Below are 20876 nucleotides of genomic sequence, written 5' to 3'. Positions count from 1 at the left end.
TAGTGCAGAAGGTAAAACAGGGGCCAGAATTCTGATCACTTCCAGTGCAGTAGACAGACTCGCTGCACCCTCTCCCCATCCACCCCCATTGTGCAGGCAGACAAGACAGGCCAGGGTATGGCCCTGGAAGGGAAAAAGGAAATGGCTACATATGTCATCGCTTAGGAACAAATGCTTCCACCCTGACTCACGCCAAGCATTACTTTCCTCTGCAAGCAGTCTCACTGAGAGCAGCAAGATTATTATCTGCCTATCACACACTCGACACAAGCAGCGGGGAAGATTCAACAACAAGAATCTGTGTTCTGTTTTCTGGATGTTAATGATAAATGGTGTGCATATGTGTGTCCCCCTATCAGCCCTGTGGAGTGGATCCCAGAGCACTTTACTGACCACACACATTTTCTCTGGGTAGGAATAGTGCAGAGTTGCCACCTCTCGGGTGATAAGTGATAGCTTTAAACGGCACACAGCAACAGCACCCAAAACTTCAGGATAGCGAGTATCCTGTTAGTCCAGAACATCTCAATCCCCGTGAAAAGTGACCGCAAGGGCTCAGCACCCGAGTTTTACATCTCGTCAGAATAACAGCACCTCCAGCAGCTCAGTGTCACAAGTGTCCCTGATACCGTGCTGGGGCACTGGCCTGGCACTTGCTAAGAAGAAGTACCCACCTACTGAGCCACTAACATCACTTTCTGCAGCACATGGGTTTTCCTTAGAGAGCTTCTACGCTAAGATCAAGGCTGTTTAACTTGTGAGATGTGACATCACAGCTGGAGGTGGCATGTCTGCAGGCCATATTTATTGATAATCACCCAGTGTTGATATTTAAAGAATAGCAAAATGTCATAAATAACTGATGTAATTGCAGAGCTCTTCATGCTGAAAGTAGATTAAACAGGAAGGCCAATTTACTAGTTCCAATGTTATAAATGAAAAATAATCATTTATGAAACCTGTCCCATTAATTTTAATCTTTGCATTCCCTGTTCTAGCAAAGGAAGAGCTTTACGTGCCAGGGATGTTTGAAACCTCAGCCTTTTGGGTGGCAGATGTCTCTTTTGAGCTCACATCTTTCAGCAGTAGGATATTTACATACTTGGAGGTGAAATCCACTCCTGAGCAGAAAAGAGAGCCAGCCCAAAGCCTATGAACCATTTAAGCCCTGTTTTTAAGGACTTAAGTGGCACTTAAGCTGTAACATAGATCTTGTACTGGGGCACAGGAGTGAATTTCACTCTCGTCATATCAGTACATTATTGGGCAGCTTCACCCACTATATGAATGGGTGACCTGAGTAATTCCTGGAATATCTGCTTGTTATTGAAAGCAGCGTAGGCTCTTAAAGAACACAAACAAATTGCATTGTAATATATGGACAGTAGAATCCGACAGTTCTTCAGTTGTCAGTGGGAAAGCTCATTAAACATGGACATAATGTTGGATCTACATATAACAAATCTTCCTGTCCTTAAAAAATGTTGTTATACATGATCTGACGTCAGATTCCCCTATAATAATGCTCGTGATTGACAGCTCAGCCTTGAGAAATGCTACCCCAAAAATATCATCTTGAAAATGAAATTTCTAGTATAATTTATTCCGTGTTCTGGTACATGCTTTTTACTGCAATAACTAAGAATCCTGGTATCTGACAGTTGAGGATCTGCTAAACTAACACTTAGGCAAGAGTCTGCACTGTTTAGTATCCAGCTATAAAATGTATAGTCTTCTGAAGACTGATAAAGATAACATTGCTTGCTACATGATGACTGCTTGGCTTTAATCCAAAGGCCTGTAGTTAGCAGAGAGGCAAATCATGGACAACAGCATACCAAGCAGACTCACTGACACTGACGTACTTTTAAGAGGCTCACGTCTGAGGTCAGCTTCCAGGACCACTCTAGATGGTGAGTCACAGAGGGTGGTGCGCATGGGGTACCGAGGGCAATATCCTTTTGTCAGCTGATCCATGGAATAACCTGGGATCAGCTTCAACAGCGCCTGGGGTGGCTGTGGAATTGCAAGTATTGAATTGGCCCTAGGAGCATGCCAAATTAGGTGTTTACAATTCCAATGCATTTCCATGGCACAGCTACTTTCTCTGGGAAAGCGGAACATAAGGGATAATTAATTAGATTGAATTTAAACTCTGACACTGCCAAGTTTGATCAGAGATGTCTAGAACCCTTCCCATGATAGCTTCCGAAAGACAGAACTCAGAACATAGCGAATGATCACTGAATTATCAAGAATTCAGCAAGGCATTTAAGCATGTGCTTTACAGTAAGCACAAGTCGCCCCATGACTTCAACAGAACTATTCATGTGCTTAAAGTTAGGCATTCACTTTGCTGATTTGGGGCATGAACGGCAGACGTGATTCTTGCTGTTCCCTATTTCTGATGATGATGATGATGATGATGAATGTCTCAGCATTAAAAAACTTCATCCTACTTTCTGCCTTACTTTTTACATTGAGAAATATCAGGCCTTCTCTATGCTGCAGGACCTTTTCAAGCTCTTTGAAGGCCTTTAATAGTCATTTGTAACATGAGGCTGTAACTCTAGTTACAACTCCTTTCTGTAACTGAGATGGGAGGGGATGCAGAGTCTGTCAACTTGGGATTGCTGTTTTCAGGGCACTGTTGCAGAGCACATTCGTGTGAACAAGGGAAGCCAAACCATGGACCAAGCTGGATTAATAGCACTCACTCACTGGCTTCTTGGGCCATTTGCACAGGAAGGAAGTGTCTTATTCTCCTGCTTCCTGCCAGTGCACCGCCTTGGCAGAGCAAGCGGAAGCTTAAGTAAGCAACTGCAAAGGAACCTTGGTACTAGAGAGCAGTGGTGAGCTGGAGCCGGTTCGCGTGAGTTAAATTTAGAAACCGGTTTAGAACCGGTTGTTAAAGGGGTGGGCAAACTCCGGCCCACGGGATCGTCCTGTCTGGCCCACATGAGCTCCCGCCTGGGGAGGCTCCCCCGGCCCCTCCCTCATCTTCCCCCCTCTCGCAGAGCCCGGCGCCAGTGCTCTGGACCACTCCTGGGCAGCTCTGCAGCTCCTGCCTCTTTGAGAGGCACGGTAAGGGGGTGGGGTTGTGAGCTCCAGCGGGCCGTACGGCATCCATACATGCTGCCCTGAGCAGCATGGTAAGGGGGCCGGGCCGGGGCTGGGAGGAGGGGTTGGATAAGGGGCAGGGAGTGGTTGGAGGGGGCGGAGGTTCTGGGGGGGCGGTCAGGGGACGGGGAACGGGGGGGGGGGGGTTGGGTACGCGTGGGAGTTCCAGGGGTCTGTCGGGGTGGTGGTGGATGGGGTCAGGGCAGTCAGGGGACAGGGAGCTGGATGAGTTGGGTAGGGGGTGGGGCCCCGGGGGGCAGTTAGGGTGGGGGATCTCGGGCTTGTACTCACCAAGCGGCGCTTAATAACTGATTCCCTACCGGGTTGGCGGCGGCACTTCGGCAGCAGGTCGTTCACTCACTCCAGGTCTTCGGCGGCACTGAAGGACCTGGCGCCAAAGTGCCGCCGAAGACCTGGTAGGGACCCGGTTATTAACATTCTGGCAGCTCATCACTGCTAGAGAGCACATTCCGAGTGGGAAAACCACTTTCACCCAAGGTGGAGCATGGGCATGTAGTCTAAATGGAACACACTTCTGAATTAATTCTAAGGCCAACTGTGCGCAGTCTCACAGAAACCGACAGGTGGATTCTGACCCATGGGATACACCCTGGGATGAATGTAAGATGGGAGATAAAAAGGTTTCCTGAAAAGGGCTGATTAATAAAGGAAACAGATGGACAAAGAATGAACCAGATAAATTAATTCCACTACTCTACAAAGATTAGCAGAGCAACCGAGTCTTACCATTAGAGGAAAGAGTATAATGAAAAGCTGAACAGAGAGGGTATGGATTTGATAGTGCAGAAAAACGGCTCTGTCTCTTTAATTTCTCGATCTGTGTGTGCCTTATCCCTGGGAGGACCGTCAGCAGCTTTATATTAGTTATGAAATTCTTCAGATATCTATTTCTCATAGGCAGGCATTTGGGACGGTAGTGATGACACAGTGTTTGTCTCCTGCATCTTTCTGCTGTTCTTTATTAGTATTTCATTGCACACAATTCCCCATTCTACCTCTGACTGGGAAGGTAGAACTTGAGCTTTAATTCTTGTTTAAAATCCCCCCCAAACACTTACCCTCCATCGAATGGATTCTCTCCCGGGATGACGTGTGTGCTGTCCTTGCCAATCAGGAACTTGATTCGATCATAGAAAGAGTGCAAGTTCTGTTGGGATGTGGGGGTTTGAGTCTCCTGTATGATATCCAGGGGGTCAGGTGAGCCCAGGCACAGTGGGTTAACATGGCACAAAGGCTGCAAGCAGCAATCTGGGTCCATACAGTCCACCAAGCCATCTGCAGAAAGGAAAGGGAGATTTGAGAGCAGCAGTGACAAGGTGCGTGAGACACATCCAAGTGGCCAGATCCCCTGCTCGTGGACCTTTGTGAAGCTCTGCTGATTTCAATGGAGTGACACAGATTTACACCAGCGCAGGGTATGGCTTGTTGTTTTAAAAGCTATTTGAATGGAAAAGATGAAGCTCAAGATAGCAGATTTTTTTGAAAGAAGGAGAACTGAAAATCTCAGGGGATTGATAATAGGATACAGAATTTTTCACCTCGCTCTTGGTCACCCCGTCAAATTCAGACAGGCTGGTAGCAAGTGAAGGTTGTTACCATCTGATGGCTGTTCTTAGCTTATGTGAAATGAGTCTGGTGCCTCAGGCCTGTTCCCTAGAGCCAGGAATCTAAACCTCGACCCCCACACCTGGTGCCATCAGTTCCATTTTCAGCAGACACTCAGGGCTAAGCAGGCACTGAGGCCCAGATCCTTAACTGGTGCAACTCACCATAGCCCCATTGAAGTCAGTGGAGCCACCCGCTAAAGCTCCGTGCTGGAAAGCTGAACTACAGTCTCACACTTAAAGGAGTGGTCCCTGCAAGATTCAGTGGTGGGGAAAGGGATAAAGCGGGCCTGCGAGGGGAAGTGTGCTCTGCGTCTGCTTGTGCCGTACCTATTCTCTGGATCAACAGAGGGCTTCACACTCCCCGGCTGTCAATCCTGTACCTTTCACCAGCACTCAATTTGCGATAAAAATAGCACTAGCCGTCACATGCACGAGGAAAGCCTACTAAGCATATTTTACTAGAATTAAGTATTGTTGTTTGCCAAGCAACCATGTGTGTAAACAGAAGCATCTAATTTCCACAGGACTCTTCCTCTCTTCCCCAATACGTTCTGTGATGCCACAGTTCATCACAAACATCTTGGTAATAAACAACGACAGGGAAGGAAATGCAAAGAAAAAGCATGATAGCTCTGTGGGGGTTTGGTGAAGCATTACATTCAAAAATAAAAGTAGTTAGCATGCACTTGAGATGGATTCTTAAATCAGATTAAGGGACTAGACGTTTGGGGCTTGGTTAATGGGATATGGAGCCCTTCACTTCTAAGTCATCAGTTCAAATAAGGCAGTTTGATAGGGAATGAAAACTGTTACCATGTGATGGCTGCTCAGAGGCTTACGTGAAATGTACGGTGCTGTCAGACCAACCCCTAGAAGCGATCCGTATCAGCCAAACCACCCTCAGTAGCTAGTATCCTATTGGCAGTCTCAGCACAGAGTCAAAAACTGAATGTGCATGGACAGTAAAACTGTCCCTCAGGTGGCAGGACAGAATATTTTCAATTTCTAAGAAATTATTGCAAAATAAACCAAATCAGCTTGCCTTTACTACACACTGTGTGTCACGGTCTGAGCCCAGTTGCACGGATATAAATCAGGAGACATTCCCCTGACTTAAAGCAATTATTCCAAATTCACACCGGGGTAACTAGGAACAGAATCTGGCCGATTGTGTGTGTGTGTGCACGTGCGCGCGAGAGAGAGAGATTTTAAAAAGTGGTCAGTGTTGGCTAATTGCCATTGATATTAATGGGAGCTCATTTAGGCCACCGCTGAGTGCTTCTGAAAATCCAATCTATTACCTCTCTTCCTGTCGGTACTTATCTCTCCCTCTATAACTCCTTCCAAATTGTCATGACAATGCACCAGCTCACACACAAAATCTGCCCATCTGCCTTGTCTCATGATGAATGATGATAATGACAAAAGTACTAACTATATTTTAGCTGCCCATCAAAAGAAACAGATGATTGGGCAAGTAGGATTTTGCAAGGTTGAATCTCAGTTGGAATCTGAGACACAGTTTAAAAAATAAAGAACGGTGTAGCTCTAATATGTCTATCTATATCTAGCTTTTTTAAAAAAAAACAAAAAAACCCCACCCCATTACTGTAGAGATTACAGCTTCAAGTGAGATGACACCTTGTCATTTGCTCCCACACATTAATAATGTTTTATAAGGCTGCAGACACTGTAGTGAGAGGCTGGCAAACCTGCTGTACCATACCTTTTCATTACCCTGTCTTTATTTCAGACATGAGAGCTGCAGTTTGGGATTTGAAATTGTAAGATGGCAAGGAATTTCTGTCTTCACAGAAAGCTGCAGATGTGTGTTTCAGGAGCAGATACAGAGGAGAATATCTCGCATATGCAGGAATCCTGGGAACCAGGCTACAGATTAGCCTTTCTCCTAATACTTTTCAGTCCTTGTTTTCTAAGTTGGGTATAACTACACCAAAGGACCATGTCACTGACATCTTATAGCCCTTAAGTTCCCTGTGAGTTGAACACAGATTTAGCTACTCAACTCTCATTGGCTTTAATGGAAGCTATAGTGCTAAACTTCTTTCAGCTTGGAAAATGTAGGGACTGCTTGTGTCTGAGACGTCCCAAAAACCTGCAAGAGTTAAACTACAAACCAGATAATAAATAACGATGTTCAGCCACCCATCCAAGTATCTTTTTCGTTTGTTTTTTACTGTAAAAAAGCCCATCAGTTATCAATGTGGTGTCTTTCAGTGAATGGTAAGAAGAAATAAATGATGTTGCATACAGCTGTGTCTTCTCACATCCTGTGAGCTCTTACTTTCCCTGTCAAAGTCGTAAGGATAAAGTGACATTTATGAAGAGCCCTCCCCACAAAGCAAGTTGCTCAGGGAGCTACACAGATGAATAAAAACAAATTAAAATGCCATAAAAAATCACGCACCGATAATCCAAGAGATGAAAACAAGTGAAGGGGCGCAGTATGAAAAGAGAGGCAAAGAGAATCGGGGAAGAAGGTATTGACAAGGCCAGATGGGTCCTACTCCAAAACACCTTTGATACACACAACGGCTGGAGGTGTTTTTTTAAAGGTGGGATGATGGACTGAGACAGAAATGAGTACTGCACCCTACAGTCAATTGCAGCAAAGGCACGCTGACCTGAGAGGTCTGACAGAATTCCTAACAGGTGGATGGTGTAAGAGCATAACTATCCGTCAGAGGGAGACTCAAGGAAGAGGTCTCAAATATGATCCATGGGCTTTAAAAACCAAGGATGCCAATTTAAAGTCAATCCACTGATGTAGGGGGCAGGGTACACAGTGGCCATAATATGCCCCGGGTTGCACAGATCAGTAAGTGAATTTGTTGCTGGATCCTAAATCACGTGGAGGGAATTACAGTAATCAAACCACGAGGCATGTGTTGTTGTTGAAAGGTTACCATCAGGTAACTAAAGTTGTAGCCTGTGGAGATTGTGACACCAACATTTTTCTACCACGTCCACTACGTGGTGCATCCCTTGGGGGAACAGCTTCAAAAATAACCACAAGAGTCCTCACTTGACTCTCTACCGTCAATGAATCCCTTCAACTAGGGGCAGACACGAAGGAGGAACTATATTGCCAGAGGGACAATCTGCTCAGCAGCATGACTTCTGCTTTCCTGGCACCGAGAAAGAGGCCGCTCCAAAGCATCCAGTTGGCGTTATTCTGAGACTTTAAGGCCAGAAGAGACCGTGACAATCATCTAGCCCGATGGTCTGAATAACACAGGCCAGATAATTTCACCCAGTGATTCCTTCATTAAGCCCAATTAATTTGCGGTTGAGCTACAATACATCTTTTAGAAAGCCATCCAGGATTGTTTTAAAGACTTCAATTGATGGAGGATCTACCTTGTTGGGAAGCTGTTCCGAAGGGTTACTTGGACCATACACTCTTTGGGGGCAGGGACCATCTTTTTATTGTCTTTATGCAGCACCTAGCACAATGACTGGGGGCTCAATACAAGTAATAATAAGAAGAACAATCAACTTCACTATTAAACACGTGTGCCCTATTTCCAGTTTGAGTCTGTCTAGCTTCAACTTCCAGCCATACTGGTTTTAGCTATTCAGTGCAAACTTTCATCGAAGGGAGAACCGGGACTTACCAATAAAGATACACAGGGCCCTGCATTAATTAGGCCGCCAAGCTACTACTGTCTAGAAACGAGACAGGTGACAAAGAAGGCAGTGCTCCCCTCAGTGCCTCACCAGCACGCTGGGATGACACTTAAACCCATGTGTCTGCATACACCTCTTTCTCCATCGCACCCCACTGAGTCTTTACCCTGGGTGAGAGTGAGGGAGCACGCATAAAAAGGGGCATGGACTCTGCAGAGCAAGATTTCTCAAAACGACAACTGATTCTGGGTGCCTCAGTGATGGGATGCCAAACCCGAGACCCCTGAAACAAGTTAGATTTTCAGGTGTTGGTGGCTCTGCACTTTCTAAAAGTGAGGCCCCTTTAAAGTGTCACAAACTGGGCACCCATAAATCGAGGTGCCCAATATCATTAGTCACATTTGAAAGGCCCGGTCCCCACTAACCCCCATTTCGGACTAAGGTACGCAAATTCAGCTATGTTCATAACGTAGCTGAATTCGAAGTACCTTAGTCCGAACTTACCACGGGTCCAGACGCGGCAGGGAGGCTCCCCCGTCGATGCTGCGTACTCCTCTCGCCGAGCTGGAGTACCGGCGTCGACGGTGAGCACTTCCGGGATCGATCCCAGAACATCGATTGCCTGCCGCCGGACCCGGAGGTAAGTGTAGACGTACCCATAGTCTAGGTCACCATGTTCAATGCGGATGACTATGCTAACCCTGTTCCTTATTTGCATCCCTGGGATAGCTTCCAGGTTAGCTGGAACACAGCCACCTTGCTTTCTCTACCTGCTCACCATGCGAAGTCTTACAGAATCAAGGCCACAAGTAATTTCCTTTTAAAAAATGTTTTGGGTGGTTTATAACAACAACATGGAGTTCCCAGTCCGGACACCGACCTCCTGGTGGCTAGCTGGACGGAGTACTTGCATACGCATGACAGGGGAGAATCCTGGATTTTGATGCCCTGCCCTTCCCTCCTAAGCATTCTGGAAGGGTTAGGCTGTTGAGCAAACAGAGATGCTTTGTGGCTATACAACATCGCCTGTGAGCTTCCCTGTCTGGACTCTAATTTCTCTCAAAGCCCTCCTTGCTGAGATGGGATTAAGAGCCAGAGGCGCAAAGCTAGTCATTAACTTCTAGGAAATGATCTGTGTGTTGGGCATTATTGCTTACAGGGAGAGGCAAACTTCAATTTATTTCTCAACTTTGATGAAATAAGTGTGAAGTATTTTTTCCCCAGTACTAAAAATATGGGTCACATTCACACCCACAAGTGCATCACAGGGGAATTCATTTCAAGCAACAGTGGGCCTCCTCTTCTTGAATTCTTTCGGTCACCTCAGTGTTTTCCGGCTGTAAAGTGCTCCCAGGAGCAGCAGGACTCTGCTTCCCCTTTCAAGCCTCATGCAGCCTAGTGATTCATTTCCAAGATTCTCCGCTTCAGCATTCACCGCCAGGATCAGAGTTTTATACAGAGGTAAAGGGCTGGTTTTGAGAGACTGCTTCTGCAGTAAACAAGATCAGCTGAGAGCTAATAAAATTTCAAATTAGTTGTGACTTTTCATGGCCCCAGAATTGTGTTGGGTGATTTAATGGGCAGCGTCTTAGCTCGCCAGGATTGAATAATGGAGCATTTCTACAGAGTTATGGATGCTGCAACAAAAATCCGTCATGCTAACATCAACAAGCAGAATGCAAATAACCTTCAGCTAGACGTGTTATTATGTGTTTAAACAAACTATGATGGGTGCTGCATGTGGATACTGTGATGGAACATACGGGCCATGGGAGAGGACAGAACAGTATCTACATGGACTGAATATTTTGGAGCATGACTCCTCTAATACTAGCCAGCAACCATGAAAACAGAGTCTTTCATGCTGAAAGAGGGTACAAGTTCCTGATGAACCCTGATACTGGAAGAATACACATGATAAATTCAAGGCGCCTTCCTGCTCCCACTGAAGACAATGGAAATTTTGCCACAGACCTTCAATGGGAACAGTGCCTAAGAAAAACCTTTTGTAACATACTAAGCAACAAAAATCTGTTAGCCTTTCTAATGCAGTAAGGAGCATTTCCTTTGCCTGTACAAGAGTAAGAGGCACTCCTGTCTGTCTGTCACTCCATAGAATGACAACATGACATTATCTGTTGCAATGATAATTATTTGCCCTGTAATGTTTTCAGATTTATTACTTGGACAGCAAAGAGATGGAGATTTTAACAGATGCACATCTGCGGCCAGAGTAAACACAGCTGATTATTCTTGCTGCTTCGCAGGTTCATAACTTTTATGACCAGAAGGGACCATTATGATCACATAGTCTGACCTCCTGAACAGCACAGGCCAAAGAAATTCACCCCTGTGCAGAGGGCCAGCACAGAGCTTACACCTATGGGACTTAAGCAGCCAATAGGCTTTGTGCTGGAGCTCTGTGCAGAGCTGAATTTCACCTACAAGCACTAGTCAGTGTACACGTTGCAGCTTCTGGTCCTATCCTAAAATGATCTTGCAAAAACGGTGAGGAGTCAAAGGAAAACTCAACACAAATGTAACAGAATGATGGACAGGGGGCTATTCCTTCCTCATCTTATTATTGTAACCTTTGTCCTTCCCCTCCCTCCCCATCTGCCCTATTTTTATTTTGTTTGTTTATGTCCTAAGTTAGAGTCTAAACTCTTTGAGAACAGGACTAAGTCTTTACTTCCTTCTTTGAAATGCCCAGTACACATGTATGGGCTCAAAAGAATAATCAATCATTATTTGTATTATAGAATAAGAACACAAGAACGGCCATACTGGGTCAGACCAAAGGTCCATCTAGCCCAGTGTCCTGTCTTCTGACAGTGGCCAATGCCAGGTGCCCCAGAGGGAATGAACAGAACAGGTAATCATCAAGTGATCCATGCCCTGCTGCCCACTCATAGCCTCTGGCAAACAGAGCCTAGGGACACCATCAGCATCTAGAATCTATGAAACAGCAAGAATAATAAGCTGTGTTAACTCCCTCCAGATGTACCTCTTTCAGAGGATCAGAGCTCCACTGTGGTAGGTGCTGTACAGGCAAGTTATTAAAAAGACAACCCCTACTCCAGAGAGCTCACACTCTTGCTTATCACAGCACATGAATGAGACAGTGAAGTGGGATGGAAGGGGGAGGAAGGTTAACCGTAAATATTTGTTGCCCCAGTTGCTCTAACTGCCTATAATATGAAGATAATAATGGGGGTCACCCTGTCTATCTATCCTTATCCTCTGATTTCCTCTTTACGATGAAAGTGGTGGTGGTGGTGGTGGTGAGGTCATGTGAACATGGGATCTCTCCATTTCTTCAACTGAGGCTTGTCTAGAGAAGGTGCACCCCTTCCTTTGCCTCGTTCTGCATCGTTACTGTGTCATTCTGCCTTCTTTCTGAGGTAGAGACAAGTGCTCTTCTATGAATCTGCCAGCAAGAGGCATTTTGGTAAGACCCAGCCATCCGATGTGAAGTGAGACAACCAAGGTCACTCCTAGATCGCCAATTCCCTGGCTTCAACACAGTGGCTAGGGAGATGGCTCAGTGACATCCATTTCTGAGTCTCCTGATGTATGGCTCCACCTCACACTCGCACATTCCCCAAGATGATTGCCTAGCGCAAATGCTGCACAACAGCTGCTGTCCCACCCACCAGAGAGTCATAGGAGAAATGAACCCCCTGAAAATATGAACTAGTGATTCTGCTCTTTTACTGGAGGGACTAAGAGCCCTCCTTAAAGACAAAGAAAGAAAAGCCAATAATTTATAACAAATCACAGTGTAACAGCTGTTAGAGCTTTTCAGGGAAAGCTTGCCGTTTCCTCCTCTCTTTAGCAGTTTGCGGTTCTTCCAAGATGACCCTGTTGTCTGATTGGATGTGTTCGTGATGATAAATGTTAATTTATGAGGGCTGTTTTCCCAGGTGCGTTCAGCTCTTAATACTTCCCTTAGCCTTTGTAAATTTAGCTAGCACATTACTGTATCATTTTTATGGGATCAGGGAATTGGAAAATTCCCCTACCATGTCCAGGAGACAATATTCTTGTGCTATAAAAGCCTTGCATGCATTAAGTAAATGTTCTAAACAGCATGCAGGAAACAAAAAATCTGAAATCACTAAGCACTGCAAAGCACCCATCACTTTGTCCACAGCCAACAAATTTGTTTTGGGATTCCGTCAGTTTCTTTATACTCTTTCTTTTACAATCCTGCCATTATTTTCCCTTCTGGCCTTACATACTGCAAAAGTGCATTTAGCTCTCATACTAGCTCTCCAAAGAGAAGACTTTCATCCTCAAAGTAAAGCACGGAGGATGGTAAAAAAAGGGTGCCAGATTCCTCCTGGTGGAAGAGGGTAAAGCACCTCAGTTCCCTTCTTCTGATCATTACATACTCTTCAGCCTGCCAAGGGGCTTCCACACCCTCTGAAGGGGGCAAACAAAGTGATCAACGGAGGAAGCTGGCCTAGCTCTGAAGTCGGTGGACTGTGGTGAAGTCAATACAACAATGTATATTGCTGAGACCCTGGCCCTAGAATTTACATCTGAGGGGGGAAGAGTGTTGGTGCATCAACTCTGGTATCTTGTGCCAGCAATGGCTCATTCCAGATGCCTCAGAGAAAGGCGAAAATGCAAAATGCAACAGCTCAATTGTTTGGTGCACTGCAGTTTAAAAAAGGAGAGAATCTTGTGCTGCTAGAGGGGGTTGGAGGAAAGGGAGGCAGGATTGCGTTTTCATGCTGCGAGCTCTTGGGCAAGAACTAGTTGAGTATGGAATTGCCCTTGGAAAAACAAAGAGGAGGTCCTGTGTACTTTGGAACTCTGCATTCTTACTTGGCTACATTGTGCTAGGGTCTCATGAATAAGACATAAACTGAGGAAAGAGGAATTGCTGCAGAAGAGTTGCTGTGTGGTGCTTTTTTCACTTCTCCAGAGAAAAATACCATGCTGATATGGCAGCCCCACTGATATGGAGAAGGCATTTGAGAAAAGAAGGTCGGCAGGCTGCTTCTGTGTGCTAAACCCTGGGATGGGCCAGGGTTACTTTAGTTGAAGAAGGATACTTTTAAAATGTCCTGCAGATTCCATAATCTCTACGGAGTGCCTTTCAGATCTGTTTAAACTGAGATCCCACTCTAGTGTGCTTGGGACTTATGCAGGAGGTTCAGACACATTTATCTCTCATTCATATGAAGATTGAGACATAATATTATAAATAAGGTGTCATATTTACAGAATGTTCTTCATCCCCCTTCTGCATTTTAAGTGTGCTACACTGGAATCACTTGGTCCACCATTCTCTGGATGAGAACGCAATAGCTATTTAACACCCCACAGCCAGGCTGCATAAGACTTTAAAACAAAGAAAAATTCTGTATGCAACTGAAACTGTAAGGGGACTGCCAGTAGGAAGATATAATCATCCAAGTAGAAATTAGGAAAGGAGAACGGGGAATAACAGCTCCTTGCCAAAAGTATTATGGGATCTTTAATGACCGTAAGTGGTCAGGACCTTGATTTTACCTCTTTCTTAACTGCATCTAATTGTCCCTTACTGGGAAACTGGTTAAATATTGACTCAAAAGACAGCCACTTTCCAGATAACCGGCACCTCAACTTGCAGACCCTAGAATCCTCCCTTCCCAGTACTGACCTAGCTTCCTCAGATAAATTCAGGACCAGTGATGAATCCCTCAACCCAAAGTTAACGTGAATTGGACAGAAACTTTTGGCAAAAAGGAGATTTCTAGCTTAATATTGATAGTTCTCCTAAGAACTCAGGGCACTGGAAGATGCTTAGACAATAAAATTGCTCAACTAGCCAAACATTTCTAAAGCTCCAGCTGTTAATACAGAGTGATTCGTGCAGGGGGAAAGCTCCCCCAAAATAGATTGCTGATGCAGGTTTGCTCATATGCAGCATGTCTGTGAGTTGGGTGGGATATTCCCCCAGACTCGATCCCTGACAGAGGTGATTGCTGGTAGGAAATCTATTTTCCAGGAATGGTAATGGTCCCTATATTCTCCCTTAAGGCTCAAGGTTTTACGAGGGCCTTCAAATCAACTTCCAGGTCCTATCATGGGGCAATTAGTTTTCTTGGCTACTTTAAGGCTTCCAGGTCTGCACTGTTATAAGCATGCAGAGCTGCCAGTGTCCGCACTCCTGATATAGAGTGGTTATGTAACACAGAACAATGGCAAGAGAGTCATTCTAGGATCTTCCTCTCTGTGCACATTTTAGAAAACTTCTGCAGTTTGCTGTAATAAATTTTGTGACTCCTTGGGTGCAGCCTGCAAAACCCTTGTAACCTTAACTGCTCTGGATTGTTAAAGGTGATTCATTTTCTGCTGTTTTCCCTGTAATGACCCTGGAATAAATACCAGCTCCGGTGTAAAACCTGATGCAATGCCACTGAAACGTAACTGAAAGCAGGATTAGACCCACCGTGTTAAAACAGTACTGCCTGGCCAGCCCAATGACACATTTTTCTTGGGATTTTTCCTGGCAATATCATTGTTCTAAATGGGACAAAGATTCTCTTTCACTGAGACCATCTCTTACTCCTGCCATAGTTTGTCACTGCTTCTCTGGGGCCAAACAGCCTTCCCCTTTACTGAAGAGTTTCTGTTACCTGTCTCCCATGGAGTCCGATTTCCCCAGGACCTGAAGACATTTTTTAACTCCAGCTCCCATTACAGTAAGGAATTTCCAGTGGCAGTGTTCTGCACTGTACCACTGCATTAGAACCAGCTGAATGGTGAACTCGGGCAGAGTGAAACGCCACTTACTGTGAACAGGAGTCAATGCATATCACAATTCTTGTATGAGAAACTTCTGCATACACAGAAGCTGTTCTGGGAACAAAGGGCCAGATTTAACAAACAAACAAACATTTAGATGCCTAATTCCCATTGATTTCAATGGGAGTTCGGCACAAAATACCTTCAAAAATATGACCCAAACTGACTCTTGGTTTAAACACATGCACAGATGAATATTTAAAGGCTAGACTGAAATTAGCCCTCTACTGGCATGTGAGGAAAGGCGGAAATAAACCACTCTAGTCCTTGCACCCCAAGAGAACATAAGAACAGCCGTAGTGGGTCAGACCAATAGTCCACCTAGGCCAGTATCCTTTCTTACGACAGTGGCCAATGCCAGGTGCTTCAGAGGGAATAAACAGAACAGGTAATTATTGAGTGATCTATCCCCTGTCATCCATTCCCAATTTCTGGCAACTAGAGGCTAGAGACACCCTGAGCATGGGTTTGCATCCCTGACCAGCTTGGTTAATAGCCATAGATGGACCTATCCTCCAGGAACTTATCTAATTCTTTTTTGAACCCCGTTATAGTTTTGGCCTTCACAACATCCCCTGGCAATGAGTTCCACAGGTTGACTGTCTGTTGTGTGAAGTACTACTTCATTTTGTTTGTTTTAAACCTGCTGCCTATTAATTTAATTGGGTGACCCCTGGTTTTTGTGTTATGTGATGGGGTAAATAACACTTCCTTATTCGCTTTCTCCATACCATTCATGATAATATAGACCTCTATCATATCCCCACTTAGTCACCTCTTTTCCAAGCTGAAAAGTCCCAGTCTTTTTAATCTCACCTCATGTGGAAGTTGTTCCATACTCCTAATAATTTTTGTTGTCCTTCTTTGTACCCTTTCCAATTCTAATATATTTTTTTTGAGATGGGGCAACCAGATCTGCATGCAGTATTCAGGGTGTGAGTGTACCATGGATTCATATAGTGGCATTATGATATTTTCTGACTTATCTATCCCTGTCCTAATGGTTCTTAACATTCTGTTCGCTTTTTTGACTGCTGTGTCACGAGTGGATGTTTTCAGAGAACTATCCACCAATGACTCCAAGATCTCTTTCTTGAGAGGTAACAGCTAATTTAGACCCCATCCTTTTATATGTATAATTGGGATTATGTTTTCCAATGTACATTACTTTGCATTTATCAAACTGCATTTCATCTGCCATTTTGTTACCCAGTTTTGTGAGGTCCCTTTGTAACTTTTCGCAGTCTGCTTTGGACTTAACTATCTCAAGTAGTTTTTTCAGTCTGCAAATTTTGCTATCTCACTGTTTTATCCCTTTCCCCAGATCATTTATGAGCACTAATGCTATCCTTCCTGTAGGAGACAGGGCTCTGGCACCCCTACACTCTGGGTGCCAATGCATTGTGCTTCCTGAAAGGGTGAAGCAGGGGCCACTCTGGCCCATGCTCCTTCAGTGGGGGTCAATGTGATTGCCAGAGGCACAATCCCCCTGGGAGATCCCACAGGGGTGGTGCAGGTCTCATTGCCGCTGATAGGGACTGCAGCTCAACAAGCCGTTAGCGTGAGCGACTGAACATCTTTTCCCAGTTATCTTGCTGTACAGAGCAGAAGCTGATTTTTCAAGTAACAGGTTTAAAGACCATAGGTCAGATCGATCACTCTGGCTGCTTTGCACCATCCCAGCAATGCAGCAGGAAAGCTGGCAGATCTAGCCCCGAGGATCCCCCTGCATGGAGCCACTGTCATAGTGTCTATGCCATCCTCCCTCTCGGCTCTTGGTGCCGGGGGTGTCTTCAAGCTAGTGCTCTCCAGCTGTCCCCAGGATGAGGGATGGCACTGATCACAGGATAAACACAGCACTCACCTTTTGCTTCTCCAGTCTACATCTGTTGCCTTGTTGGCTGACAAGGTAATCAACAGTTCCTTTGAAATGGATAACCCAATGAGTCACCACATAAGAAGTGAACACCTCAGACCATGGAATCTCTGACTACATCCCCACAGAGCCAGAGTCTGATCACGCTCTTTTTGATGTTATGTTTATAGGCTCCATTTGCTTTGGGCTGGATTACCTCTGAGATTTTTTTGCCCTCTCTCCAAGAAACGACAATTTTTTTCCACAGAAGCTGGGATTATGCTTGGATATATTTACCATATTTTTACACATGTGGTGTGGCGAACTTTATTGGTGCCTTGTGTCAGCTGTAAATAGAAAGAACTAATACAGTGGTATTTGGTTTCATCTGAGGGAATAAGCGGGCTTTGTTCTACAGCTTGTACTCTTTGTATGGGGCACTGGGTTCCCCCCCTCCCACATCTTTCTAAGGGGACAATTTGGTCCATTTACCATGCCAGATGTAAAAGGCATTTTAAATATTCGATCGGAAGCCTGGTCCCTGTGAAGTCTATAATCACAGGGTTGGCCTTTTTAAAAAAAAACTGTACTGTTCTTGTTAATACGATAAAACAAGACACGTGCAAAACGCAGTCTGCATTTCACAGTCTGGGTCCTGGCCCGGACTGTGGTTAACAGAGCTTTTTGCTGAGTGACAACAAAACAAATTATGCAGTCTCCCTTATGCCTCAAATTTAATATCTCATCTCCAGCCCTCTAATTCAAACCTTCACACTGTTCCAAGGTTTCCTTTGTAATGAGATAACTCTGAACATTAACGCTGCATTACGCTGAGCTATTATTCTCATGCCTGACTCATTATGTATAGAACTGGAATCAATAAAATGTGGACTGAGAGGGACTGGGTGGTTTGGGGATCAGCTAGTTAAGCCTCTAGGTTGCGGCTTCACATCCATCCCAGGTGAGTAAGGACCCTTGGTGGCAGTCTCCGGAGAGAGGCCGGGTTTCAAACAGACAGGGAAACTCACCCCTCTGTGTCATGGCTCAGGCACAAAGGTGGAGTGGGGTGGAGGGAAGCCTGCACTGCCACTGACTGTGCTGTGCCTATTGTGAGGATAAACAAGCCTCAGACCCCTGCACCGAATTAATTCAATTTAAATTAATATAAAATATGGCAGAAGTAGTCTGGCAAAGTTCACTCTCCATTCTCCATCAGCTGTCAAGAACAAGGATCTTCTGCACCCTAGAGTCCCCCCAGCTGGCTCTCGGCCTTGCTAAGAGAAGCAGTGTAAGGCTCTGTGACGCCTGATAAATCGCATGCACTTTCGTCCTACCTCCATCGTTGTCTTTTCCATCGCCGCATGCTGTCTCCATGGAAGTATCACAGCCCGCTCCTCTCCAGCCCAGCTGGCAGACACAGTGCCAGCCATTCATGTCCAGAGTGCATCTGCCATTGCCATTACACAGTCCAGGGCAACCCTCTGCAAGGCAAACAATCACACATTCTAATGCACTGGAAGGTGTTAGGAGGACTAGGGACATAGAAAGACAACCTGGAAACGTGGCTGGGGAACCTCTTAAAACAGCTTTTTTCTTTGCCTTCTACCTATCTCTCCTCTCCCATTTCTAAGGTTTCCTGCTTCTTTTGCCATCCAGAATCAATGGGGACTGTAGAATAAGAGAAGGGCATTACATTCATTGTACTTCAAGCTTTGGTGACTACAACTCATGGCTCCCCACCTCTGCCGCAATGATGGATTTCTGGGGTGGGGATGCAGTCTGCTTTCCTGATTCTCTTGCAACACATGCAGCAATCCACCCTACACTTTGGGTTGCCTTGCAAGAGCAGGGCTTGGAGTAACCCAAACTCCATGGCGGGTTAGAGTTCTCAGCACCGCCTGGGAGGCAGTGGGCTCTGGAAGGTACAGCCACGAATCTCAGTCTGGCAAGCTGGCACAGTGACTTGGCTTATCTGTCTGTGAAGAGAGACTACATGATTGTGAGTTGTAGTATGAAGAGTTTATCAACATGACTTTGGGATGATTGCATTGTTCCCAAGAGGCAGGGCCATGAGTGAGTTATATAAGTCATCCCATACAAGTACTGGTAGACATTCCTACAACACCGTGCCCTCATGTACTCTGCACAGGTTCCAGAAGCGCCATTTCAATTTGTAAGATCTGTTTTATAGAAATTTAAACACTTTTACTGAAATAATTTTTTCTATCCATCTGCTTTCAAAGGCAGTTGCCTTACTTTGCATGGGTCCAATTGAACAAGCACCAGAGGAAGCCAGGAAAACTCTTTAAAAAGGACCTTTTTATCTTTACACACACACACACACAGTATGTCACTCCTCTAAAGTAAGAGAGTGAGTGTGTGTACATGTGTGTGTGTGTGTGTGTGTGTGTGTTATTATAGGCAGAACTGGCAGCTCTGTCTAATGTCAAGGCTACTTGACATGTCCCATTATATAGCCCTGTCTTCAGCAGCTTGTAACTTTGCCAAACTTTAGACATTTGAGCTGAAATTTTCCATGCCCAATGTCTGTCTCTGACTGATTATTTTTTAAGTTTCAGCTAAAAAGGTTCAGCAATTTCCAAGAACAAGATTAGCAACAAAATATGTTGTTTGCCCACGTTAAAAAAAATCTTACTATAATCTCATTGACAAACCTAGTGTCCCCATGCTTTGGAGCACTGACTTGAAATTTGGCAGGGGGTCATCCTGGTGTCAGAGCTGTGGATGTTGCCGTCACCATGAATATCTGCTCAAATTTGTCCAAGTTATAAGGCTCTAACAACCCGCCCCCCCCACACATTCTGCACATGCTCAGTAAAGTCCAGCAGCTAAATTTTTCAGAGATTCTGCCTCACTGAGCATGCTCCATCCCCCTCGCAGCTGCTATGTGTCAACTGGACTCCACATGCTGCATCCACCCACAGCAACTGCACATGCTCCATCCTAAGGGTGGAGAGGCAGAATAAGAATTTCCCTGCAGAAGGGGAGGGACCAGCGCCAGAGGATTGTGTGTGTGTGTGTGTGTTAAAAGTGTCATAGAAAACTCTATGGGGAAATTAATAATTCTGTATTCAGTGCAGGGCTTGGATCCTGCACAGTAAACAACAAATGGGCCCACGCACTGGACGACGAGGATAAAAAGAAACAGCTCATTCAGTGAGCACAGTCTATCCTGTGCACTGAACGAGGCAGGGGTCCTGAAGAAAAAACGTGATTATGTAATTAAACCTTAATTCTGTCATTTCCTCACTTTTGAGAGCTTGACTTTGCAACCTTAACATTCTTTTAACCATCTTTTGGATGTAATTTCCTACATGTTTATATAGACATAAAACCTATTTTACATCAACTTGAATGGATTTTCATGGCTCCCACTGAACCTTGTTCAGTTGAATCCAAGGAAACCATGACAAGTGGCTTGGAAAGAAGATGGATAGAAAAACTCACCCCAGTAAAGTGTGTGTATGTGTGTGATATACACAATGTCAGTACTCTAACGTATAGTATCTTGGGCCCTTCCAGGGCCAGGAGCAAGTGCTAATTCTATTGGGAAGCTGGGAATCTCCCTTTCCCAGTGGGATAAAGCTCCTCTTCCTAACCCTGCCAAACTGTAAGATTTCAGACATTAAGGTTGCGATGTTTTAACATACCGAAATGGGAGTGGAAGAGTGAATCCTCTCCATCCTGGGACACAGGTCAGGAGGGGAAATTTAGGGGTGAAGGAAGAAACACTTGTCTCTCAGTTTGGCTTAAAAAAACCCAACTGGGGCTGCTTGCCGGGACTCAGAAAACTGGAA

General features: G+C 45.1%; 1 protein-coding gene across 3 annotated transcripts in view; it reads right to left on the bottom strand.

Moving 5' to 3' along the window:
* Nucleotides 1-20876, bottom strand: part of TENM4 (teneurin transmembrane protein 4) — a 752323-nt gene that overhangs the window by 106074 nt on the left and 625373 nt on the right. For all 3 annotated transcript variants that reach the window (XM_054015769.1, XM_054015770.1, XM_054015771.1), the window contains 2 exons: nt 18393-18539; nt 4200-4416 (listed from right to left, as the gene is read on the bottom strand). In XM_054015769.1, coding sequence (XP_053871744.1) covers nt 4200-4416; nt 18393-18539 — 364 coding nt within the window. The remainder of the gene's footprint in view (nt 1-4199; nt 4417-18392; nt 18540-20876) is intronic.

The sequence above is a fragment of the Malaclemys terrapin genome, chromosome 1 (assembly GCF_027887155.1).
Source record: "Malaclemys terrapin pileata isolate rMalTer1 chromosome 1, rMalTer1.hap1, whole genome shotgun sequence".
NCBI lineage: Eukaryota > Metazoa > Chordata > Testudines > Emydidae > Malaclemys > Malaclemys terrapin.
This window is presented reverse-complemented; position numbering and strand designations above follow the sequence as displayed.